This window comes from Chiloscyllium punctatum, chromosome 12, assembly GCF_047496795.1.
Source record: "Chiloscyllium punctatum isolate Juve2018m chromosome 12, sChiPun1.3, whole genome shotgun sequence".
NCBI lineage: Eukaryota > Metazoa > Chordata > Chondrichthyes > Orectolobiformes > Hemiscylliidae > Chiloscyllium > Chiloscyllium punctatum.
The window spans coordinates 53,365,831-53,392,945 of NC_092750.1; the positions used below are offsets into that span (position 1 = coordinate 53,365,831).

A 27,115-nucleotide genomic window follows, 5' to 3' on the forward strand; every position below is an offset into this window, starting at 1 on the left:
ACAGGATGAATGCACTCAGTCTTTTACCCAGGGTTGGGGAATCGAGGACAAGAGGGCACAGTTTAAGGTTAGAGAGGAAAGAATAAAAGGGAACCTGAAGGGCAACATTTTTTACAGAGGTGGTCCGCATATGAAATGAGCTGCCAGCAGAACTGGTTGAAGCAGGCACATTAACAACACTTAAAGGGCGTTTGGATAAATCCATGGATAGGAAAGGTTCAGAAGGATACGGGCCAAGTGCAAGGAAATAGGTTTAGCGTGGACGGACTATTTAGTCAACATGGACCAGTTTGGGCTAAAGGCCTTGTTTCCATGCTGCAGGACTCTGACTATATGAGCAGTGAAGAAAGAATTAACCCAAAGGCGAAGGATGGACTATAAGGAAAGCTTGAAGTGTAGTCAAATGTAGAAGGAATCTTGTTTCGTCAAACATATAGATATACATTTGACCAGCTGCTGTTGACCATTAGAGGGATACATCTTGAATCCACAGATTTTAAAATAAATCTGAGCCTGCTAAATATGGTAACAGATCCATAACTGGCAGCTGGAGGCTTGATTTAAGCATTATTCAAATTTAGGAGATGGGGATATTTAGGCAGCATTTTACTAAAATTACATCCGATTTAACAGTCTAGAAATGAATGTCTGCTGACTTGTCATACGACTGGAATTGCAATTAAATGAAGTTGATAACTCCGGATTAATTAAAACCTGCGTGAACAGTACTTTTGCCTGGCAGGATCAAAGCAACACAAATAGATACTGCAAAATGCAAAGAGATGCTTTAAAACTTGAACAACACTCCAGCCTTCAAGTGAAGTGTTTATTTTAATATCAATCTCCTGAGGATTCCAGATTGTTTTCCAACTGATTGCAAAATGGATAACGTCATCAAGGGACTAGATAAAATGAAAGTAATGTAGTAGCACCGCAATTAAATGTTACCTGAAAGAAGTTAGTGTCAGTCATAGAGGTCGAGCACAGAAAAAGGCCATTCAACCCGCCGAGACTGTGCTAGTCAAGAACAAGTACATAGCTAATCTTATCCAGTTTTCCAGTACTTGGTCCATTGTTTTCTAAGCCTGAGCATCACAAGTGCACATGTAAATATTTCTTAAAGTTTCTGAGAGTTCCTGTCATTACTATTATTATAGGGAGTGAGTTTCAGATTTCCACTGCCCTCTGAGTGAAAAGATTTTTCCTTCCATCCCCTCCAGACATCCAGCCCATCACCTTAAATCGATGCTCTCTGCTCTCTGCTCTCTGGTCATTGAATTGTCCACCAAGGGGAAAGGTTCCTTTCTGCCTACCCTGTCTCTGCCCCTCTGTCCCCTCTCCCCACTCCCAGTATCCTTTGCTCCAAGGAAAACAATGAGTCTATTTAATCTCTTTCCTAACTGAAACTCTCCAGACCAGGCAACGTTGGAGTCCTGATGAAAGGCTCTGACCTGAAACATCAAATCTGCTTCTCTGATACTGCTTGACCTGCTGTGCATTTTACAGCTCCACCTTTTATCGACTCCAACATCACAGTCAACCTCCAGTGCAATCACAGATAAGGAGGATTCTAGAAAGGCACATCATAGTTCTCTTTGTTCTTATACTCTCTGCCTCAGCTAATAAAGGCAAGTATCCCATGTGTCTTCTTGACCAGTATATTTAATTGTCCCTCTGACCCTCTGTACTTCAAAGGATCCTGTCATTTATCATGCATTCCTTTGCCTTTATCTGTCCTGCCCAAGTGCATCACCTTATACTCACCAGGATTGAATTCCATTTGCCACTGATCAGCTCTGACCAGCCTGATGAAGGGCTTTTGCCCAAAACATCGACTCTCCAGGTTCTCAGGTACTGCCTGACCTGCTGTGCTTTTCCGGCACCACACTCTCGACTCTGACCAGTCTGTAATCTATTTTCTTCTGTAATCTAAAGCTATCCTCCTCATTATCTACCATCTCCACCAATTTTCGTATCATCCACAAACTTACTGTTTGACCCTCCTATATTCAAGTCTAAATCATTTCGATAAACCAGAAACAGCAAGGGCCCCAACAGTGTTCCCTGCAGAACCCTACTGGGCACAGTCTTCCTGTCACAAGAACATCCATTGGCCATTATCCTCTGCTTCCTACCACTCAGCCAATTCTGGATCCAATTAGCTACATTTTCCTTGTGACATTCCTTAATTTAGACACTTTGATTTCGGGGTTAGTGCCACAAGCTTAGGTTGACATTCAGGTGAATGGATATTAACCGGCTTTATTGAATATAAGGAGACACGGGGGAAACTAATTGAGGACATCTTACTGGAAATGTACAGACCCATGTCTCAGTCCCAAGTGCTCTGAAGTCTCAATGACATCGCTCTCTTTGCACATGCTCAGCAACTACTTTGGAGTAAAGGTGTGGTTAACTGATTATTAACACCTCCTCCAAACTCTTTCACTACACTCATTTTAACCATAATATTTAGCCTTTCTTTTGCCTCTTTACCTGTCCTCGGGTCCCCTCACCCCACTCAAGTCTTTTTCACTCAGTTCATTACTTTCCAACGGATATCCCAGCATTGGAGCAAATTACTGCAGAAGCTGGAATTTGTACTGAAAACCAACAATGTCAGAAATCACAGCAGGTCACACAGCATCCACGGAGAGACAGCAAACAAAAGTTTCGATCCAGCTCTGACGAAAAGTCATCGAAACTCGAAACACTAGTTTGCTCTCTCGCCATGTGATTTCTAGATATCCCAGTCTGCTGGGAGCCTGACAAAATGCAAATTCTTCCTTTTGCATCATGTTAGGAGGCAATCATATTATTTGAAAAGGTTGGCAAATGTTCCTGACCGCTGGTCCCCAGACTGTACAGTAGTATCAACCAATCAAGGAAGAGCAATTTGAAGAGGTAATTGTCCAGTACTTGAACTATTGCAACCACGTGAACAGGAAGGCCACAAACTGAAATTCTCCTTCCTCCATCTGTTTGTGGCACACTTGATATAGGAATAGATTCACTGGATAAAAGGAAGAAAGAAGAGCAACATGAAGATAATTCTGCAAACAGGGGAATGAGGACTTCTCGATTATTCCGACAGTAGTTAGTGGTTTATTGCACACTTATTTCAGTACAACTCTGCTCCTCTGCAAAAAAAAAATCTCTGGAACACAACTACAAGTGCAATATTTCCCAAAGGAAATAAACTTTTGAACCAAGATCTTAGAGAAGTTCCAACACAGGCTTGATGGCATATTGGATAGTTGCTGGATATTCCTAATTCACCTGTCCACTTGTCTTAAATTCAGTGAAATGTTTGGATTGGCTAGCTGTTGAGGAGTTAGCTTGCACTGTGGCTTTTGCATGTATTTCTAAGCCTCTCCAAAAGAACTTCACCATCCTGCAAGTGATCTGTATCATGAACAAAGGCTTGCTTTCCATGATAGTTAACTACCAAGTTAAATTAAGATTTATCTTTCCCTCTCAAGAGTTTCTTTTCAAATGTATAATCAGCCCTCATTGATTGTGACCGAATAGTCTCCTCAGCTGATGGTTCACATGATCTTTAAGCTTTGAATGCTTCAGTGACAAAAATATCCGTTCCTCCATCAATACATCCATTTCTTGCACTGGTTTAGTAAGAACACTGGCTGTCTCTGTGCCGCTCTGGTGAAATTCCTCTTTAATCTTTCCTTTTCCCATTTCTGAGATGAGATTGTGATTGTCAATATTTAGGCTTTAGATCATTTCTGTTTTCCTTCCCTTGTTTCATGTTGAGGTGTTCAGGTTCATTTTAATGCTTATCATTAAGCTTTCCTAAAGTACTCCACCCTAGAAGCTCAGTTGTTTGGGCAGCTACCAGCCTACTGCTATTTAACGTACTGCTTCCATAGCTTGCTGATGGGACTCTATTTCCGAATCCAGCTGTTTTTTTTTTGTAGATCAATAGTTTCTCAGTATTCAATCTATTCTTTATCTAGCTTGAAGTTAAAGGTCCCTTGTCACCTGGACAGCCTTCTGTTGGCTGCATGTCAGGCTTTTTGCACGTCAGTGAGCTCAGTGGTACGAGCAGACAAATTACTGCTTTGTCCAACAGTTCTTCTGTACTTGTGGCAGTAACTTAGTTTTTCCGTTGTTTTTCCATTGTTTTCTCCTTTAGAACACAAAGGCCTCGGACTCCTTCTTATGCTATTTATCATCCTCGGTGCATCATTGAGTTTGTGCTTCTCCTCGTCTTTGTTCAAAGGAAAGTGAAAGATTTCAAATAATCTCCTGCTGTCCAAGGAATAGTATTGGATTGCATTGGGTGATGAGTCAACTTGACTCTTTGCTGCAGATGGTAAACAATGGAGGCTCAAAACCATACATGTAACTGTGTCTGAAAGAACTGAGACCCTTTTATGCTATCTTCCATATTCTTACTTGTTATGTCATAAAACATAGCTTCCATTTGACCATGTGGTCTTATTGTGGTTCCTCCTGTACAATGAAATTTAATGGAAGCTAGTTGGAAAAAAATAATTAAAGCTTCAGCCATGGTATTGAATATAAAAGAATGAATATATCCTTATACTAAATTTAAAACTAATTTTCTTGCCGTTAACTGTGACAGAAATTTATTTGCAATGTATCATGTCTTTCAAGGGAAAAAAAAACCTATCTTGGTCCTCAGTAACATTTCCTTCTCAGTCATTGAAGATTAAAGTCATCTGTTTTTAAATTTCAGTGACATCTTAATACCTGTTTCAGTAAGTCACCAGAAATCATCATGCTATCCCATGGCAGGCATGGCCCTCAGCATTGTGGAAGGGCTGGCACTAATAGGGAGCTATCCCACCATCACATAGACAAGAAGCAAAGGTTCTTTCGTTCTAGTTAATCCTCTGACCAACCAAGTTTGAATCAGTAGATTGAGGCCCAGGGGAATTCTCTGCACCCTCAGATTAGAAGGCTATTCTCCTTGCAAAGTTCAACCTGTCTGGCAAACTGCACAGCTTGAGGCAACATCAGGTCCTCTTTAAACTTTCAAAGTCTGAGAGCTTCATTCTGTAATTAATTATCTTTCAAGGTCCCCTACTGGCAATCAGCAATGTGGTTTAAATTATTTATCGAGTAATCAATGTCTTCCCCGGATCTTGGTTGTGCCAATTAAACTTTACCTAGTCTAGAATGGGGTTTAACTTGAGGCTGAAACAAGAGTTAAAGGCTTTAATGACATGGTCACAGAGGTTTCAGTAATTTCTGCTATGCCTCACCTAACAAGAATGGCACTGACACTGTCACTGATTACATAACAACAGAGTGACTTTGTCTTTCTTTTGCTTATTGCTGGAGCCCTGAGTAGTACAGTATCCGCTAAAACTATTGGCAGCCTTTCCTTCCAATCCAATTTACCAGTTGTTGTCTCTCTGTCTCCCTCCGTTTTTCACCCTCCATCTTTCCCTCAATGTCACTCTGACACAAGGCTACCTCTGGCACGTCATTCATGATACTGGCATTAATTCATGTTGGCTGTGTACAGTGAATGGCAATTCTCTCAAAATCAGACATTGCCATTCAAAATGCACAGCCTTGGTTATTTTTGACAACAACAGAGTTCAGGAGCGGGACTGCAGTGGGGAGTGGATGGAAAATGTCCAGTCCATATTAATGTTTTTTCTGCAAGACTCAGGTTGTGAACAGTTCTCTAGACTGCTCTCATATTAAAGTCTGAGTACCATATCAAACACACATTGCTGCCATGCTTTCTGGTCTACATGGGCTGACATTTGAAAGTAGGAGACTTTTTTTTTGTGAACATGATGAAGCTGTGGGAATCTTGGAGCCTGCTTGTTTACCCCTATTCCTGCTTTCAAATATTTTTCCTGGGGATTTTATTCCCAACAGCAAATCAAAGGACTTGAAATTCTGTTCAGATTTAAACATTCAAAAGCAGGGAACTATGAATTGACTCTCAAGTCAGCAAGAGCAGTGCACACACAGGCGCATAAAGTGATAAGTTTCTTAAAGGAGAAAACCAGAAACAAATTATGGATTCTACAACGTACCATCAGGGTATTACTTCTGCTCCCAACAACAATGGGAAATATGCATATTCCTCTCTGATTCTATCGAGCAGCTGCCATCCTTTACAGATGAGTCGCTGCGGATACAGACATAGGAGCAATTCAACACTCTGGTGCATGTGCAGGTTCATTGAAATAGCTATCCAATTAGCATGACTCTCCTACACATCTTCCAGACCTCTGTAAACATTTTTTTTCTCCTCAATACATACCCAATTGCTTTCTGAAAGTTGCATTGGAATCTTATTTCAGTTAGTGCATTGCAGATCATAACTTGCTGCGTCAGAAAAAAACTCTGTTGAAAAACAGTTTGAAAATCTTGCTTCATGCCTGGGATTCATCATATAGCATGGCCATATGTCTGGTGCATACCTTTGATTGCACTGTGTAAGGACCTCGCAAATGATACAATGGGAGTTGGTGGAAAAAGTTGCCCAAAAAGTTAAGTGTGCAATCTATGTAATTCTCTTCACTGTCCATCACAACTGTTATGACTCACCAATTTGTTCCTGTTCTAGACAGAATACCCCAAATTGTGTAGCTCCAGGTTGAGGAGGAATGAACAGGCTCCCCATCTTCATTACCCCTCCCCTTCAGTTGGCGGCAGCATAGTTAACTGGAGGATAACTTCCTCCCAGACCCAAATAAACATGTTTTAAAAAGAGACAACTTAAGCAGGCTTTCTTAAATTAATTGAAAGACTGAGTTTGCTAATTACTAAACATCAGAAAGAAATAGTATCACATAGAGAAGAAACAAGAGAGAGTCCAAAAAGATGAAAGCTATAAGAAGATATATAGATTAATCTCTGAATTCATCACAAACAGCAGATAAGATTACAGGGCGGCAGAGTGGTCCAGTGGTTAGCACTGCTACCTCACAGCACCAGAGACTCAGGTTCGATTCCAGTCTCTGGCAATTGTCTGTGTGGAGTTTGCACATTCTCCCCATGTCTGTGTGGGTTTCATCCCACAATCCAAAGATGTGCAGATTAGGTGAATTGGCCATGCTAAATTGCATAGTTGCAGCAACACATTTTCAGCTCTAAATTGCATAGTGTTCAGCGATGTGGCAGTTAGGGGTAAATGTAAAGTAAAGGGAATGGGTTTGGATGGGATACTCTTCGGAGGGTTGGTGTGGACTTTTAGGGCTGAAGGGCCTGTTTCTACACTGTAGAGATTCTATAATTACATTGTGGCCATTATTTGATGGCATTGGTAGTTGAGTAGGAGATTTCAAGAATTTGTTCTCCAGGTGAGCAAAACTTCAACTGTTCTGATTCCTTCAGCGAGAGATGGACATTTTACCTTAGTTTTGCCTGCATTCGTGGAGTGCTTAAAAAGCTGTGGCACTCCGAGCAGCATGTTGGACTTTCAGAAAGGTAAACTTATACATACTGGTGGCCACATCTTTGAAGACACAATGACCTACTCTTTGCACACAGAAAGGACATGCATATACATAATGCCCATTTCAATGTAACAAAACAGGTAATGTTCATTCTCTCATTCATTTCTCAGGGCATCCCTTTGTCCAATCAGAGTCATTCTTCTGATCCAATTATTATCAAACCTTGATCAATTAATACCCTCAAATTGACAGAGTTAAGTGTGGGTTCCCCTTGATGTTGGCATTCTTTGTGAATTGTCCTGATGACTGCTACATAAAAAAGTTTGACACAGTGTGTCTTTTTATTTCAGCCAAAGTCATATTCTGCATTACCAAATAATTAGATTAACTTATTTTTGAAAATGCTTTAGGGGGGTCGTGGAAAACACCAGTTTTAAAAAAAAAAATTTCCTGACAAGAAAAGAACACATCTCTTACTCTTTTTTAGTTCACACATGACAAGGTCTTGGGTATGAAGATGGATTACTCATCCAACACTGCTACTTCTCCACTGGCAAATTAAATCAGCCAAAGGGGTCATAGATATAAAACAGAATAAATTCAATTGACAAGTATCATGATTGAAATTTTGTTACCAGTTTCTGATTTAATGCTCAGAAACATCTTTAGTCATTATTTTACTCAATGGAAAGTTATGTCAACAGGCTGCTTCAGTGATTTTGTTCAGAGTACTGTTTAATGGGAATTGAATAGGACTCAATAAAAAGGAGTTGCAACCGGAGTAAGCTGACAAGTTACAAGCTAGTATCGTAAGGGACATTTCAGCATTTAGGCATGAACCTTGAACACCCTAAGGGTTCACATTAGCAGAAATGACTGGAATTGAACCTTTCACACATTAAAGTCTTGTCATCCTTGGAAGCAAAATAAAGACTAGAAACTGATTCCTGCAGATTGGATAAGACAAAGTCCTTGGATGGAACATTTCTGTTTATTGTACAAGAATGAAATGCAAACAACCTGTGCATAAAGGTTTGTGATTTTCCATGTGTATCAGACAGAATTCTGTTTAGTCAGTCGAAGATTGAGGTTGCTTGAATAAACACAAAATTAACCTGCAGACCCAAGTCCTCCTGTGGTCTGTGTAAGGGGAATTTACCACACTTCTATTTCCATTTCCGAGTCTGTGTTAAATCAAACAGCAAGCTCAATGTCAGAATACCTCGATAATCTTTGATAAATTACCTTTGCCTTGGGGAAAAATAACATGCAACTCACACAGTAATTACTCAAGTATATAAATCAGATATAACTTCACGTGACATTCAAAACTAGCATCAGGAATAACTTGACAATTAAAAGCTGTCGGTGAATAATCATGCCAAGAAAACAAACTACTCCCAAATTATTTGTAAATTAAACCTGCTCTGACAACAAATGATAACATCAAACAATAGTTTTAAACCTACATTTTGAGAAACATGTAACATTTTCTCTCTTGAATATGCTGGCAATCTGAAAAGTTTCAGTCTTTAATTACCTTTGTTACATATGGTGAAACATTTTGGGGCAAATCTTCTAGGGGAGTGGCAATCACACCCAGATTGTCATTTGAGAAACCATCTTGCTCAGGGCTCCCTCCAAAATGAGGCACTTCCATTCTGATAGTTCTTACATTGTGAAGACCTGTCATGGGACCATCTTAAAAAAAAGGTGCAAGAGTAGGCCATTCAGCCCTTTGAGTCTACGCCACTATTCATCACCATCATGGCTGATTATGCAATTTCAGAATCCCATTCCCACTTTCTCTCCATACCCCTTGATCCCTTTAGCCACAAGGGTCACATCCAACTCCCTCTTGAATATATCTAACAAACTGGCCCAAACAGCTTCCTGTGGGAGAGAATTCCACAGGTTAACATCTGAGTGAAGAAATTCTCTCTCATCTCAGCCCTAAATGGCTTACTCCTTACTCTTAGACTGTGAGACCCCGAGTCCTGGACTTCCTCAATATCGGGAACATTCTTCTCACGTCTAGCCTGTCTAGTCCAGTCCAGGCAGGATTTTGTTTCCCCCCTCATTTTTCTAAATTCCTTTGAGTACAAGCCCAATCAATTCAGTCTAGCCCAGTCGATCCTGTCAGAAGGCAAACCAGTTCCCACCCCCATCATCTTTCGCAGCAGACAGCTGCGGTATTTTGAGAATCAAAGGTCCTGACTGTCACATTGTACCTGCCCTTTGCCAGAAGCTGTCAATGTTAGGGTGAAGAGTGTGATGTTGGAAAAGCACAGCAGATCAGATCTTCTTCAGGCTTTTGTCCGAAATATTGATCCTCCTGCTCCTTGGATGCTGCCTGACCTGCTGTGCTTTTCAAGCATCACACTCTTGACTCTAATCTCTAGCATCTGCAGTATTCACTTTCACCACAATGTTAGGATGCTGAGAGGCTGGGTCGTTGATGGCTAGGGAACTAGGATGACCGCTAAGTAGGTGCCAAATGCCAGGGTGCCATGTAAGTAATTGGGTGCCAAGTTGTTAAGGTGCCAGCTGAGTAGGGTGACAGCCAGGGATGAGTTGGGAGAGCTGATTGTAGGGTGCCATGTGGGTAGGGTGCTAGAATGCAAGATGGCAAGATAAGTGTTTAGTGCAGGTGAACTAGAGAATTTGGATCCAGCGGTTTGTGGGAAGGTTTAGTGTCACGTCTGGAAGACTCAGTTTTGGCACTGGAGTGTTGGGTCAGGATGGGGTGGGGGGTGGTGTCGACATTGATCCTGTAGCCAGAGAGGAATGGTTGGCCTGGTCAAGCAGTTATGGTGTTGGGTCACACTATCTGACAGCAGGGATTGTGGAGGATTGCAGTCTGGCACAGCAGATATTCTAGTGTGGACCATGGTGGGGTTTGGCACTGAGGATTGAATGCTTCAGGTCCTGGGGTGAGTGGTGTTGGGCACATGTGAGGTGTGGGTAGTGTCAAGTCCAAGGGGGTTGTAAGGGGTCTGGAAGTTGAGAGTGTTAAGTAAGGGGTTTGTCAAATAGTTATCAAAAGTTTTGACGATGAATTTATTAGTCTACCATTTCCTGAGTAACTCTTCTATTTTATTGGAACCCTCTTCAACGTTATGGAGACTTTAAATGGGTTCCAGGTGCAGTCCAAAAATTGCAGAGGAGATTTCAATTCCTTACAGTGTGTTTTTGTGGGGATTCTGTCTGGTCTCTGCATGCAACTCCCTTCTATGCTCTCAAAATGACTGCCTGGTCAGTGGAAACTCTCCCACTTTACATGAAAACACTGGCTGACATACATACAGAAGGAATATTGATATTAATCATGGTAAGATCTATTCTAACAAGAATTTACTTTGGAGTTTTACTCTGGGACATGTTGCTCCTCCATACCCAACATCTCCTCACTATGCCCCTCCCCATGGCACCTTCCCTTGAAATTACAGAAAGTGTAAAATCTGCCTGTTTTCTTCCTCATTCCTCTGTAGTCAAGGCCCCAAGCATAATCTCCAGGTGATTTTACTCCATTCCATTCAGTTTACTGTATTCACTGTTCACAATGTGGTCTCCACTATAATGGGGAGAGGAAATGCACACTGGGTGACTACTTTGCAGAACACCTATATTTTGTCTGCAAAAATGACCCCAAGCTTCAACTTGCCTGTTACTTCAACCGTGTTCCCACACCAATATCACCAATGGCCTGCTGCAATGTTCCAATGAGTCTCACCTCAAAGAACAGCATCTCGTTATTCACTGGGGGACGCTGCAGCCTCCAGGATTCAACATCCAGTTCAACTTTGGAACCTGATTTTATCCTTCACTGTTTTTACCCAACCCTGTTAATGACATGGGATGCTTTTAGCACATCACCCACTTCTATGCATCCCAAGACCCATTATTGCATTATATGGGTTGCATTCAATAAAGCCCATCCTGTTTCTTCTACTCTAAGCTATTGTTATCACTTATTCAGCTTTTCTTCTGTCCTGCTGTCTATAACTTCCTTGTCTACTGACCCCTTTTCATGTCTTTCTTTCTCACAAACTCAAAATCATAGAGATGTACAGCATGGAAACAGACCCTTTGGTCCAACCCATCCATGCCAACTAGATATCCTAACCCAATCTAGTCCCACCTGCCAGCACCCAGCCCATATCCCACCAAACCCTGTCTATTCATCCAGATGTCTTTTAAATATTGCAATTGTACCAGCCTCCACCACAGTACCACCCTCTGTGCGAACAAGTTGCCCCTTAGCTCTCTTTTATATCTTTCCCCTCTCACCCTAAACCTATGTCCTCTAGTTCTGGACTCCCTGATCCCAGGGAAAAGAATTTGTCTGTTTATCCTATCCATGCCCCTCATAATTTTGTAAACCTCCTATAAGGTCACCCCTCAGCTTCCGACGCTCCAGGGAAAACAGCCCCAGCCTGTTTAGCCTCTCACAATAGCTCAAATCCTTCAACTCTGGCAACATCCTTGTAAATTTTTTCTGAACCCTTTTCGAGTTTCACAACATCTTCCGATAAGAAGGAGACCAGAATTGCATGCAATATTTCAACAGTGGCCTCACCAATGTCCTGGATAGGAACAACATGACCTCCCAACTCCTGTACTCAATACTCTGACCAATAAAAGAAAGCATACCAAATGCCACCTTCACTATCCTATCTACCTGAGACTCCACTTTCAAGGAACTATGAACCTGCACTCCAAGATCTCTTTGTTCAGCAACACTCCCTCAGATCTTACCATTAAGTGTATAAGTCTTGAAAAGATTTGCTTTCCCAAAATGCAGCGCCTCACATTTATATGAATTAAACTCCATCTGCCACTTCTTGGCCCATTGGCCCATCTGGTCAAGATCCTGTTGTAATCTGAGGTAACCCTCTTCGCTGTCCACTACACCACAAATTTTGGTGTCATCTGCATCAAAATCATTATGTAAATGACAAAAAGTAGAGGATCCAGCACCGATCCTTGTGGCACTCCACTGGTCACAGGCCTCCAGTCTGAAAAATAACCCTCCACTACCACTCTCTATTTTTTACTTTTTTGAGCCAGTTCTGTATCTAAATGGCTAGTTTTCCCTTTATTCCATGAGACCTAACCTTGTTAACCAGTCTCCCATGGGGACCCTTGTCGAATGCCTTACTGAAGTCCATATAGTCCACATCTACTGCTCTGACCTCATCAATCCTCTTTGTTACTTCTTCAAAAAAACTCAGTCAAGTTTGTGAGACATGATTTCCCACACACAAAGCCATGTTGACTATCCCTAATCAGTCCTTGTCTTTCCAAACACATGGACATCCTGTCCTTCAGGATTCCCTCCAACAACTTGCCCACCACCGACATCAGGCTCACTGGCCTATAGTTCCCTGGCTTGTCCTTACTACCCTTTTTAAAGAGTGGCACCATGTTAGTCAACCTTCAGTTTTCCGGCACCTCACCTGTGACTATTGATACAAATATCTCAGCAAGAGGCCCATCAATCACTTCTCTAGCTTCCCACAGAGTTCTGAGGTACACCTGATCAGGTCCTGGGGAATTATCCACCTTTGTCTTTCAAGACATCCAGCACTTCCTCCTTTGTAATATGGACATTTTGCAAGGTGTCACCATCTATTTCCCTATATTCTATATCTTCCATATCCTTTTCCACAGTAAATACAGATGCAAAATACTTGTTTAGTATCTCTCCTATTTTCTGCACCTCCACACAAAGGCCACCTTGCTGATCTTTGAGGGGCCCTATTCTCTCCCTAGTTATCCTTTTGTCCTTAATGTGTTTGTAAAAACCCTTTGAATTCTCCTTAAATAGCCAAAGCCATTTCATGCCCCCTTTTTGCCCTCCTGATTTCCCTCTTGAGTATAAAGGCAGTAGGAGTATACTTTTCTAAGGACTCACTTGATTTATCCTGTCTATACCTTACATATGCTTGCTTCTTTTTCTTAACTATCCACTCACCTCTCTTCTGTTTGATCCACCACACCTCCATCACTTTGTCTTCAGCATTATTACCAACTTTTTCCTCCCTGCTAATAGCTCTGATGAAGAGACACTGCACTTGAGATGTTAACTTTGTTTTCTTATCACAAATGCTGCCAGACCTGCTAAGTTTCTCCAGTAAATTCTGTTTTTATTTCTTTGAAAGCATGTCAAATTCTGCTTTCTATAGCCATTGAATGGTCACCTTTAGGCTTTTTCTTCATTGCAACACAAACTCTGAGCATTTCCTTCTCTATTTTATTAAACTTCACTTATTTGCAAAGATCAGATAGTTTTAATAAGTTTGAAATTTCCAATAAATTAGAAGAATACAGCAAAAATTATTGGACAATGAAAAACATCAAATTTGGGTTAATATTAGATGATGCTACTAATCAAATACATTTTCACATAACTATAGCCTTATATTGACGTGAAATGAAAATCTAATTGCAGGCTACTTCATGATAAATAGTAATCAATTCGTATGTCTTTTCAACACTGGATTCATTTGCTTACCAGAACCAAAAAAAATTAAGTGCTTAACAATGTAATATTTTTAATATTAGTGGTAGATATGCAGGTGAAAACATATTGCATTTATGAAAGGAAAATAATTCATTCTTCTTCCTTGAAAAATTAAATTATTGTTTTCTCCAAAATCCTTTGTATTCATCTGACAAGCCACATTTCAACATTTGAGCTTGCTTTTTATCTGTCCAGCTTAACAAGAAAATACAGTTGGCCATGAAAGAAAAGGGTGATTTGCTAAGACCCAACTCTTTTCTTTTGCATCTTCTATTCATGGCAGATAACGGAACAACATGGTTTATTGAATTCTCTCAATGCAATACTATGGTACTCTACCACAAGAGGGAGATTTTTTTTGTGGGGGGCAAATTGAACTGTATCAATTTCTTTTCCTTTTTGCTGATATGTTCCAACTCTGTTCCACTTGATGCTACATGCAGAGGTGCAGGTGCAAAGGGGTACAACTTGCCCGCTAGAGCCAATTGAGCTTGACTGACAAGCAGCCTTGGAGATAGGACTCCCAACATTCTGGTCAGGTCAGGTGTTGCAACATCTGAGCCACCTGGTGTCCTGCCAATTCTGACTAAGACAAATAAGAATTCAGCAGCAGTCTTATTTCTCATGTACTCAGTTCCTGGATTTATTTCTTAATTTTTCTTAACACATGAATTATGTTCACTTCACTGTGGAAGAGTGATTTTAATTGCACAAAACCATTACTCAGTAATTTGTGGACCATAAGTGATATGAAATAATTTGCTCAACAAAAAAATGATAAATTTATAGTGTATGGATATGTTTATCTTGGCTCATGTGATATGATTTTTGAAGTCCCAGTAATTTGCTGATTTTAGCATTACATGCAAAACTGAATCCTAAAAGAAACTCAAAAGTAAAATGAAACATCGACAGTGAAATAATTTTTAAAAATGCAATAGGGGAAGCAAACTTCAAATTCTATTCAAATTCTATCCACTTTAATTAATCGCTCTTAAGAAACAATACCACTTTTTTCTGCATTTTCCACTCCTTAATCCTCACTTGCTCTTTAATTACAAGGTAAAGTATACTTAATCATCCATTTGCAGCTGAAAAGCAATTTTGCATCCACACTATGTGGTTTTATGACAGCTTAAATCAATCATGAGCTCACTGTTTTATTATCATCTTGTCTTCCTTCTATCTTGCATTTCACAGGGGACTCCCTGCCAAAATGTAATGGAGCCAATGGGGAAAATAGATCACAAAAGCTTGTGCTACAGAAGGCAGCGCTGGCAACATCTGTGTGCAAAATCCCAAGCAAATAAAAATCAATTTAACCTTTACCTGTTCTCTAAATCTACCGTTCATATTCTACAATTTATTGTTCTGCAAACACAAAGAAATACCTTACACAATTACAGGTTCCATACAATCATTTGAAAATATTGATAAATGCATAGGGGAGGTATTTTTTTGCTGCAAGTTCATCAGTTTAATTTCAGAATGCAGACATTAATATCGAATCATATACAATACAGACGTCAGACTGTGATGATGTGAAGTGGTGTGCTAACTTCTTTATCAATGGATTTGTCACTAATACTGTCTTTGTGGTATTTTGTTTCGAGCTATTAATCACGTTAGGATGTTTATCCAAAGAAAAGTACAAAAAAGGCCGAACATCAAAATACTGAGCATCCAATGCACTGCTTTGAAGATTTTCACAGTTCTAGCTTCTATTAGAATTGTTAGACATATTTCATTGAAGAAATTACCTTTCACTTTCTTGCAGAATCTCATTTCCTTTCATCCATGACAACATTGCTCTTGGGGAAGCTTTTGGTTTACATTCAATGATGACCTCACCACCTACGCGCACAGGTATTAATTTCTTCAAGGGGATCATTGAAAAATCAGGAGCTGACGCTAGGAAGGAAAGGAAAATAATTATGCAGCACAGAAAATAAATACTACTCATATTCAGACTTCAAGTGCTCTTAGTTTTAAGGTACCTTGACTGATTCATCTGGATATACACAGATGTTACATGGAAATACCAGGTTTTAGACATTCTGTTTAATATAATTGTTCCAAACAGAAATTATATTGATGCTTTATAAAATTTGTCCAACAATTTATTAACCGAGGTATCACAAGGGTATAATGTCCAAGATAATAACAGCAATGGTGGAAGTTTTTGGGAGTAATTTCAGAGACACAACAGAGATTTATGCCGTGGAAAAAGAAGCATGGTACAGGGAGGATGAGGCAATCAAGATAGGAAAGTCAGGGAAAGCAGAAAAGCAAAAGAATAAAATGTGGCAAAGGGCAGTAGAAAATCAGAGGATTGGGAAGATTATAAAGACAAACAGAGGACAAAAAAAAAGAGGGAGAAGATTAAATATAAGGGTATGCTAGCCAGTGATATAAAGGAAAACTGTAAGAGTTTCTTTAGATACATAAACAGCAAAACAGAGGCAAAAGTGGACATTAGGCTACTGGAAAATGAGATCGGAGAGATAGTAACTTCTCAGGTTGGAACCACATGTGGTGTTCTGCAAGGCTGTGTTGGGATCACACCTTACACATTAACAATCTAGATGAAGGAACTGAGGGCATTCTGGCAAAGATAGGTAGAGGGACAGGTAGCATTGTGGAGGTGAGGAGGCTACAGAAGGATTGTGACAGGTCAGGAGAATGGGCAAAAGTGACAGATGGAGTACAATGTGGGAAAGTGTGAAGTCGTGCACTTTGGGAGGAAACATAGAGGTATGGGCTATTTTCTAAATGGGGAGAAAATTCAGAAGTTTGAGGTGCAAAGAGACTTGGGAGTTCTAGTCCAGGATTCTCTCAAGGTAAACTTGCAGATTGAGTCAGTAATTAGGAAGGCAAATGCAATCATGGCATTTATTTTGAGCAGACTTGAATATAAAAGCAGGGATATATTTCTGAGGATTTATAAAGCCAGAGCCTTAAAAGGTCAGACCACATTTGGAGTATTGTGGGTCCCATATCTCAGGAAGGACGTACTGACCTTGGAAGGTGTTCAGAGGAAGTTCATGAGAAATGGTCCAAGGAATGAAAAGCTTAACATATGAGGAACATTTGAGGACTCTGGGTTTGTACTTGATGGAGTTTAGAAGGATGAAGGAGGAATGTACTTGAAACGGACAAAATACTGAATGACCTGGACAGAGTTGGTGTTAGGAAGATGTTTCCATTGGTAGGAGAGACTAGGATCCAAGGTCATAGGCTTAGAGTAAAGGAATCAGAGATAAGGAGAAACTTCTTCAGCCAGAGAGTGGTGAATCAATGGAATTCATTGCCACAGAAGACTGCAGTGGTCAAGTCATTGAATATATTTAAGACCAAAATAGATAAGCTTTTGAGTATCAAATGTTTTGGGGAGAAAATAGGAGCATGGGGTTGAGAAACTTCTCAGCCATGACTCAACAGCAGAGCACAATCAAACAGCTGAATGGCTTAATTTCTTCTATGTCTTATGGTTTTGTGGTCTTATTTTCAGTACTGAAACTCTCAATGTTTCACATGTAAGATCACAAAGAATCGGGAAAAAAAAACTAATCACAACAACAGGCTTTAAGATTTTCTACATAGATCACAAAGTCATACATCCAGATACTGCTCAAGAGACACATTTTGTGCCAAATGCAGTGATAACAGGCAATAAGTTAAAACAAGTTCATACAATTTATTACCTGCCAATTATCTTTCGTGGTTTCCTTTTTAGAACTTGAAGACTGAATGTAAAGTCACATCAAATACAGAATCCAAGTGACATTAGTCAACAACCCCAAAAAACTTGTACTGAGTGTCATTTGTATGAATGGCACAAAGCAAACAATTTTGTGATACAAAATGGGGAGGTTCTTTTGGTTTTGATGAGAGTTCCCTCCTTTATGGTATTGTGAGTGTACTGACAGTACATGGACTGCAGTGATTCAAGAGGTAGTTCACCACCAACTTCTCAGGGTGACTAGGGATGGACAATAAAATGCCGAACTGGCCAACAATATCCATGGCCTCCAAGTGAATAAAGAAAAGATAATTGGCATAAAGTGCTGCATTTGACCTTAATAACATCTTTGCCAGATGTTGATTTGAGTGCAGAAATCATGGTGGGTATTGTGAAATATCTATTGTTTTTCCATCAGTTTCTGGGCAACAGCAACTGCACAGAAATTGAGCTCTAATTGGATATGTTTTAGAATATTCTTTGTAATGTACTGCTGCCCAAAGCCTTTTATGTAATATTGGTATGAATGTTCATCCCATTCGCTAACCAGATTTTTAAAAAAAAACACATATTTTGGAATGTTGGAAGAGACATGGACAGAGAAATATTTGGAGAATTTAGTCATTCTGAGTTAGCACCCTAAGCTTCCCGAACCAAATGATTTTCTTTTCTGTAGCCCCTCTGCCTCTCCCTAATGAACATTCTGGGCTTGGCTTACCTTACCTCCCACTGATGTTCATTTTCCTTTTTCCACCTTGTCTTTAAGTACTCCTATTTTCATGCTTCCAACTGCTCCATTTCCCGTGTCTTCTTTCACTTGCCTGTCCCCTTCACACAGCCATCTTTTCTGCCTATCCCTTCTTGAATGCATTGTTCTGTTATTCTTTCCTTCTTTGCCCACTTTCCCTCCCCTGCAGGTCACAGAGACTGAACCTCCCAAATTATGTAATGGATTCTTAACACCAACTTATTTGATAATTTACAAATATGGCTTCATAATTGTTTTGACTAAAGTCTCAATACTGCCTTTATCAAAACATGCAGACAGTTTTGATATCCATTTAGACATTGTTAGAACTGAGTTCTGACTACATTGATGTGCAAATATCAATCATCACCTAATGTAGTTTACGATTTTAGTTGTCTGATCAACAGAATTTTAATACACAGGCATTGCCTTCTCTGTTCGCTATGCACCTATTTGCCAGCTCACGTGCTTTATTATCATTCTCATCAGAGAAATGATATTAACTGAATGAACCCCAAATATCAATTGCAGAAATTACCAACAAGATTCCACTTTTTCTAGTTCTTATATGATCAGAAATGACCCAAAATACGTTTGAAATAACAGGCAAGGTACACTTAAAAAGGCAACTGTCACATGAGGTAGGGGCACAACTTCTATCAGATAATAACAACTTTAACCTAAAATTTTCAGAGGTATAATTATCATTAGAAGCCACACTTCTATAAACACTCCTTCCCTCAAGTCAGATTAGTCCTGTTGGCATAGTTTGACCATCTTCCTTTTCACCATACCAACCAATAACCCACTCCAGCTCTCAGTTTTGCCATTCCTTGCAAACACCTAGCTTTAAAAGTTTTAGCTGTCTTTTATCCCAGTTTCCACATGGCCTCTGAGAACCCATGTTGCCAAAATGGAAAAGCTGACCCCTATCTGACAGTAAAAAACCGAAAGAGCTACAGATGCTGTAAATCAGAAACAAAAACAGAAATTGCTGGAAAACTCAGCAGATCCTACAGCATCTATGAAGAGAAATCAGAGTTAACCCTTCCTCAGAGGTAGCGAGAATGATGTCGCTTTTTATGCAGAAGATAGGGTGCGGGCAGAGGGTAAGGATTCCCATTGTTAGCCACTAATTGTTTCCATGAACAGCCATTCACTCTCCCAGCCAGATCATTGTACACTCCCTTGTCTGTACAACTGTTCTTCTCTCTCTTTGGGCTCTATTCCCACCTATTATTTACGCTTTAAACCCTCTGGCCACCCTACCTTCTGCAAATAAACCAACACTTTCCTCACTACCATCGGTTCTGAGGAAGGGTCACCAGACCTGAAATGTTGACTTTGATTTCTCTTTGCAGATGCCGTCAGATCTGCTGAAATTTTCCAGCAAATTCTGTTTTTGTTCCCTTCCTGACAGTGATTTGCTGCTGTTTCTTGAAAATAAAATATTGTGTTCCTCTCTTTGTTTCAGCTCTGTATCTGAGCTCACCACCTCGTTCCTTTGCTTGTAATCTGCTCAGTATCTGTCAGTCCAATGGTATCCATCGTTTAACTTCCTATTGATATTGATAAGTCAATGGTCACTCGATCATATGGAACAGTAGCTGAATATTATTGTGAAAGAACACTTTTTTTTTTGAAGTTTTTCATTTTACCTTCACAGGTTTACATATGTCTGGGTCATTTGGGCAGCACAGTAACTCAGTGGTTAGCATTGCTGTCCCACAGCACCAGGGACCCGGGTTTGATTCCAGCCTCGGGTGACTTTGTGTATGAGGAGTTTGCACATTCTCCCAGTGTCTGTGTGAGTTTCCTCTGGGTGCTCTGGTTTCCTCCCACAACCCAAAGATATGCAGGTTAGGTGAACTAGCCATGCTAAATTGCCCGTAGTGTTCAGGGATGTTTTGGTTAGGTGCATTAGCCAGGGGTAAATGTAGAGTAGGAGAAAGTGAGGACTGGAGATCAGAGTTGTGAGTGTGTTACTGGAAAAGCACAGCAGGTCAAGCAGCGTCCGAGGAGCAGGAGAATTTGCATTTTGGGCATAAGACCCCCATTCCTGATGAAGGGCTTATAGCCGAAACATCAACTCTCCAGTTCCTTGGATGCTGCCTGACCTGCTGTGCTTTCCCAGCACCACACTAAATGTCGAGTAATAGGGAATGGGTCTGGGTGGGTGACTCTTTGGAGGGTCATTGTTGACTTGTTGGGCCAAATGGCCTGTTTCCACACTGTAGGGATTCTATAATTAATCTGTTCCATTGAATATTACTTCTGGTATTCCAACATAAAGAATACATATTATACTGGCTTTTTAGTAGATAAACTAGACCTGGACATGATTCATAGGGATTTACTAGTTTGAAACCATCCTACAGTGTATAGTGGAATGTAACATTTTGATCCATACAGTAAGCACTATTTCACATGGAAGTCAGATAATATTGCCAGTGTAGTCTTATTTAGGTCAGTGTTGTACTTAGCCCTTGCCACCCTACAAAACACTATGTCTATCATGACATTGCTTTAGACATTCTCCTTTATGGCCTTTATACAACAGAAATCTGTAAGAAAACATTCTCTGCAGAAACTGTTTTGTCCTTTTCAGTTTCATATCTCCAATAGAGTCAAGAAAGTCTTTTGGTTGTTGGGAGTGGGGTGTGCAGTATTTTAAACAGTTTATGTACTTATTGCACGAAACAAAAATTTTCTTCTGCATTCAATTTGATACATTTGTTAGAATAGGGTACAGCTGTTGAATGAAAAAATCTTTCCAAATCAGTGAATGGGAATTAAAAGCTATATGTCAGCACGTATTTGCAACTGACAACCTTTCAAAGCATCAGGTAATTTCATCTTCCTCCAAGGTTAAACTGATTTGGTGGCAGAGTGTGAACCTGCATCAGGAAGGAACCAGACAATGAACATGCAGTTTTCATGGAGCAAGCAAAACATTCCTGCTACTTCTGATCTAACAAATTAATTGCGGGCAAACAGGTCCCATTTCTGCACCAGCCAACAATTGTCTATTCAAAAACTATTGGTTGAATCACACTGCCTGTTACAACTTGTGTGGTATGCATGTGGGAGCACACTATGAACATTCATACCAAACATTATCCAAATGGGAGGCTGAGGGGTGACCTTCTAGAGGTTTACAAAATTATGAGGGGCATGGATAGGGTAAATACGCAAAGTTTTTTTCCCTGGGGTCGGGGAGTCCAGAACTAGAGGGCATAGGTTTAGAGTGAGAGGGGAAAGATATAAAAGAGACCTGAGGGGCAACTTTTTCGCACAGGTGGTGGTACATGTATGGAATGAGCTGCCAGAGGAAGTGGTACAATTGCAACATTTAAAAGACATCTGGATGGGTACATGATTAGGAACGGTTTGGAGGGATATGGGCCAGGTGCTGGCAGGTGAGACTAGATTAGGTTGGGAAATCTGGTCGGCATGGACTGGTTGGACCGAAGGGTCTGTTTGTGCTGTATATCTCTGTGACTCTATAGCTAGTTCGGAACCCCAATGTGTAAATGAGACAGACTCTTGAGCAGATGAGACTTGTGCCTATTTACAGATTTACCTTAAATTTCTTTATGGCAGATCTTGATCTCCAAGGTGTGAAGCAAGATCTCTCCATCCAGCTCAAATTTCTACTACGAGCTGTCTGGTATACAAACAACATACCCCGATAGGCAGCAATTGCTTCAAATTTTAAATACCGCATGAAGCATTTTAACAATATTTCCTAGTGCTCACTGATAAATAAAATTGATAGGGAGGTTTTCAGAGTCATACTAATGCAATTAACACTCTGAATAAAGTAATCTATTATTGACAAAGATTGTTAATTTCCAACACAGGAACAACTTTTAAGAATGAATTTCTGAAACTGTTAAAACGTTTGGTGTAATTGCTGTAATTTGAACCATCTAATGATATCTTCTCATATTTCAGTTTCTGCAAATTTGTTTGATAGCTTGTGAAACACAATAAATACGAAATGCACTACATGATTAGTATTCTCCTTTCCAAGGAAAATTGGATTTTAAAACTTTTATAAAGAAGGCGCTCTTGGAAGATGACCATAATTGATGTGGAGGCGAAACAATACTTAAGTGATAGCAAATGACACAATAGACAACATCTTATGAGATTTATTCTCCCTTTATAAAAGTCACTGAATTTTTTTTAAAAACATTGTTTCAGAAGATGATTTCATGGGATTTTAGTCAAAGAATATAGATCCAGAAATTCTGATCAGGGATTGAAACCCAATTTCTGATGCTGATCAGACAAAAACAATGGGGTGATAAGTTTTATATAGCTTCGACTTTGCAAAATTCATAGACAGGAGCATCCTGATATGAAACAGAGCAGATCTGTCCAAGAATCTCTGCAGCCAGCAGGAGAAAGGATCCTTGTTAAAACCATGTCCTCTTTCGCAGTAGAAGACGTGTTGAGCTGTGTAATTTAAATATCAAGCAGCACAGCCAGCCACTTTGACAGACCTCGAAAGTGGGTGGCTATGCAAGCTGAGGGTGGGGGTGTGGAGGATTAAGGTGGCAGATAGAAGAGGGGCTCGAATGCCAGTTTGGTGAGGATATACAGTAGCAAGTGTGTGGAAGGCACAGAAGTTGGGTGCAGTGGGTCTGGAGGATGGTGCTGTCTCTGGTGAGGTTATGTGGGATTATGTCAGGCAGGCGTGTCTGAGGGATGGTATATCATCTTCCTGATGTCATGGTGGGGAGTAGTGAGGAGTCGGTCACTGCCAGTGGAAAGTGTTAAGCTTAAATGAATTAGCACCATTTGAATTCCATTCCCTTACTTTAAGGAGCCGCCTTGGAATTGTCAATTGGAAATTTCAAATTCCTGCGCAATTCCCCATTGCGATCTCTTTCCATGCAAGTTATAACGTTTCTAGATGGATATTTCAAACTGTTAAGTTCCTGGGTGGAGAGGGATAAATGGGCTCCCCTTTTTTATTCACTTGCATACTCCCCCCCCCCCCCCCCCATACACAAAATTCGGTCACAACAAGGTTTGTTTGAAAAGGATCTCTCCCTTGCTGATGTCTTTCTCTCAGTACAAATAAATTTAGGCTTTAAAAGGAGCATATTTCACCAGTCTTTCTTGAGTTAACAAACAACTGAGTTTATCAGTCACTAAGCATGAAAAGAAATAATATTACAAAATACCAACACATGGATTTGGAATAAGAAGTGACTCCTGAAAAGATACAAATTCAAAAGTGTATTCATCAGTGTGTCTCTCTCGATGGTTAGTCATGAGAAGGTCGGGTAACGGAACATTGAGCAGTCAATTTTGGAATTCTTGACTTTGCAGTGATTTAAAATCCTTTTGTCCTGTTTTTGTTTTGATGTAGTTGGTTGGCAGCAGCAAGTGTGGAAAAGCCTCTCTTGTCGTGTTTGCTTTTGATGTTTGTTCGCAAGCTGTCTTCTAGCACTCAGACTTAGGCAGCCCTTTTACCTGCAATGCAGGTGTAACTCGTGGATGGTTGTTCGATTGTTACTAAAACAGCACACTCACACTTCAAACCAGGTTAATACCTACAATACCTTATTTCACTCATATCAGTTCTGCTATACCACGTTAGTTCCATTCTTGTGCAATCTCGCAATATAAGAAACTCATGCAATAGCAGCGTCATCTAAACTAATAGAGCCAGAATCACGCTATAACCAATATACGCTTTAAAGTTTGCGTTTTAGAAACAGTCAGTAATACATCAATTGTGTTACAGTAAATTCGCGTTAACAAAATGCAAGTTATAGCAGAACAGCCTGTGCACCTTATTTGTTAACATAAGAGAGACGAGGCTTTGTTGGTTTTGAACAAATTCACTATATATTTCTGAAAAGGCAAAATGTAAGAATTGTTGACATGTTAATGGCTTTCTGCTTGAAGGTTCCTGATACTCTGAAGCTGCAACATCCCATGGGTCCCATCTAGGATTTTGTCAGACAACACAACATTTACAGCCTTTCCTTGTATTTAGAAATACTTCTTTGAAAATAAAGTTGAAGAATGTTCATGAGACTGCTGGTTATCACCTGTTGCCATGATACCTCAGACTTGAATGTTTTGGGATTTCCAAATAGCTCCATTGCACAAGTCTAATTGATGCTGCTGTAATGACAACATAGTTTTCAGAATAGCTGGGCCAATAATCAACTGTATTCAAGAGGTGACTGCTGTAAATATTGAGATGCACCTGTTTCCACAAGTTGTAGATCAAAAGTTAGAGAGTCTATACCAGTTCTATTCCTGATGAAGGGCTTTTGCCTGAAATGTTGATTTTCCTGCTCCTTGGATGCTGCCTGACCTGCTGTGCTTTTCCAGCACCACTCTAATCTAGACTCTGGTTTCCAGCATCTGCAGTCCTTGTTTTTACCTACAACAGTTTTATGTCAGTGCAGGCTTCCCTAAGGATTTTCATGCAACTGACTGCTCTCCAGTTGTATTATAAATTGGACAGGATGTGTGAAGCACCTGGGTTTTAAAGAGTAATAACTGAAGATGATCTATGATGCAGATGAAATGATAATACACAAAAGTCTACATGATCAAAATATGATTTATTTAACCTTGGACTCTATTGCATAGAGAAAATAAGATAAAAGGATATTCATAGCAGTAACATTAGAATTGGGGTAGGCTATTCACCTCCTGAGTGCATGTTCAGTTGTTGAATAAGATTGCAGTTGATTAGTATCTTAACTCCATATATCTCTCTCGACTGCATATCCTCCTTTTCTTACATCTGGCAAAAAATCTACTGACATCGAGTTTAAACATAATCAGCCAAACAAGCTTTCTCTGATACAGTTCAGCGCTTTTACCTCACTTTACAGCAAGTCCCTGCTTAATAGGATTCACTTCGGATTCCTTACCATCATGAATGAAATAGTGTCAAGATATTCATGTAAATTTGTCAATTTCACTTTAATGTTATTGGTCATGTGCATTCTCTTCTGTGGCCGATATGAGGGCCTAGAGATTCTGCCCTTGTCTTTGGCTTGCCTATTTTCTGTTGTTGACCCCTCACACATTCTTCCAATTTTGTGCTCCTGTCTCAACTTGCTCATCCTCCATCCATGCGCTTCATTCCTGCATGCACAATCACCATTCCAGCATCCCTGCACACTCAATCATCTTCAGCTTCCCTGTCCCCCATCACAAATTTGTTTCCTGGTTTTCCCATACTGAACTCTCACACTGAAGAAGTCTCTATGAAGATCATCTTTCTCTCCATGCCAAACATTCATCCAATCCAATCCAATCCTCATGGGAGTTTTGCTAATACTGGCACTGACTGATTTCTACCAATAGATGGAGCCTCATCTTTCTAAAAGTACTGATATTTTTATTGTATGTGGGTTTTTTTTCTCAAATGCAGTAATGTACAGGTATTTCCCTTATAACGTATTTCAGCTTTGAATGCACGGTGCTTTTGCATAGTAATTAAACTTCTCCATTGATTTTTCCCAGGAAGAAATGTCTAAAAGGAGCTTAATTCTGACATTAATATTAATTCCGATTGGAATCCATGACTCATTGAAAGTCACGTCACCTAAAAGTTTTCAGGAACACTACGACATCTTTGAATAAAAAATTACAACATAGGAAATCCTTCACATCTTCTCATTTAAATTGTCTGGATTTGGATTAAGCTGTTTCTTTTTGGTGTGGATAGTATTTTTTACTCTCTCTCTGACTTGATAAATTTATACCTTTTAATACCGGAGAAATCCAATGCATTGTATACTATCTTGTCTAGCTGATGACTGTACGACACTTAAACTGCTGCTTCTTAAAAAATTTAATGAATTATCTGAAAATTCCTTACAAATGGCGAACTGCCTATGTTAAGTAATGGTGATCATGAATCCCCAAAATCTAACAAAAAGGCTTCATTACTGGTACAATTTCAGCTTTTTACCAGCTCCCAGATCCGGCCTTTTATGATGCTCTTTTCAAACTGAGATGACTTATTTCCAAGACTATATTCCACTGTTTTGGTCAGGCTATTCTCCAGTGTCGAAACACAGGCAAGGTCCTCAGCTCCTCAGTTAAGGTGGAACCGACCACTGCTCACCTTGCAGGTACTCAACAGTGCATCCCTCTGGGCATCACAAGGCTATCTCATCACTGGTTCAATTTCATGCTCATCACCATTCTAAGCTGAACCCTGAAGTCCATGGGACATCCACTGTACCAGTTGAATGAAGCCAGATGACAGGAGCAGTTTAGCATCATGGAGTCACCTTCTCCAATAAACTGACTCTGACCTTTGAACTTCTGTTTGCAGAACTGGTCTCCTCTTACTATTCACAAAGAAATCCAAACTTACTTGTTTCCCTTCTGTTCAAAGTCATCAAAATACTTTGCAGTACTTTTCACTCTGAGCTGCCTATCTATCCATCCTTTGTGTGGAGACAGCAAGGAACCAATGCAATGCAGTGAGAAACTTACTAGTTGAAGCAGCAGTCTTCCAAGACCATCCAGTTTAACAAATAAGGTGGTTAATAAATTCAACATAAACATGTAGAAAATTCTGAGATTTGTTTCCATTTTTGAAGAGAGAAAAACAGTCAACATTTCTAGTCCAATATAACTCACCTGAAGAAGAATCACATTGGGCAGAATCTTATAAGGGTGTGAATATT

At 40.0% G+C, this 27,115-nt stretch overlaps 1 protein-coding gene across 15 annotated transcripts in view; it reads right to left on the reverse strand.

The window, feature by feature from the left end:
* The window catches only part of LOC140483855 (contactin-4-like), a 2,466,301-nt gene that overhangs the window by 547,179 nt on the left and 1,892,007 nt on the right, over positions 1 to 27,115 (reverse strand). For all 15 annotated transcript variants that reach the window (XM_072582595.1, XM_072582599.1, XM_072582606.1 and 12 more), the window contains one exon: positions 15,696 to 15,846. In XM_072582595.1, coding sequence (XP_072438696.1) covers positions 15,696 to 15,846 — 151 coding nt within the window. The remainder of the gene's footprint in view (positions 1 to 15,695; positions 15,847 to 27,115) is intronic.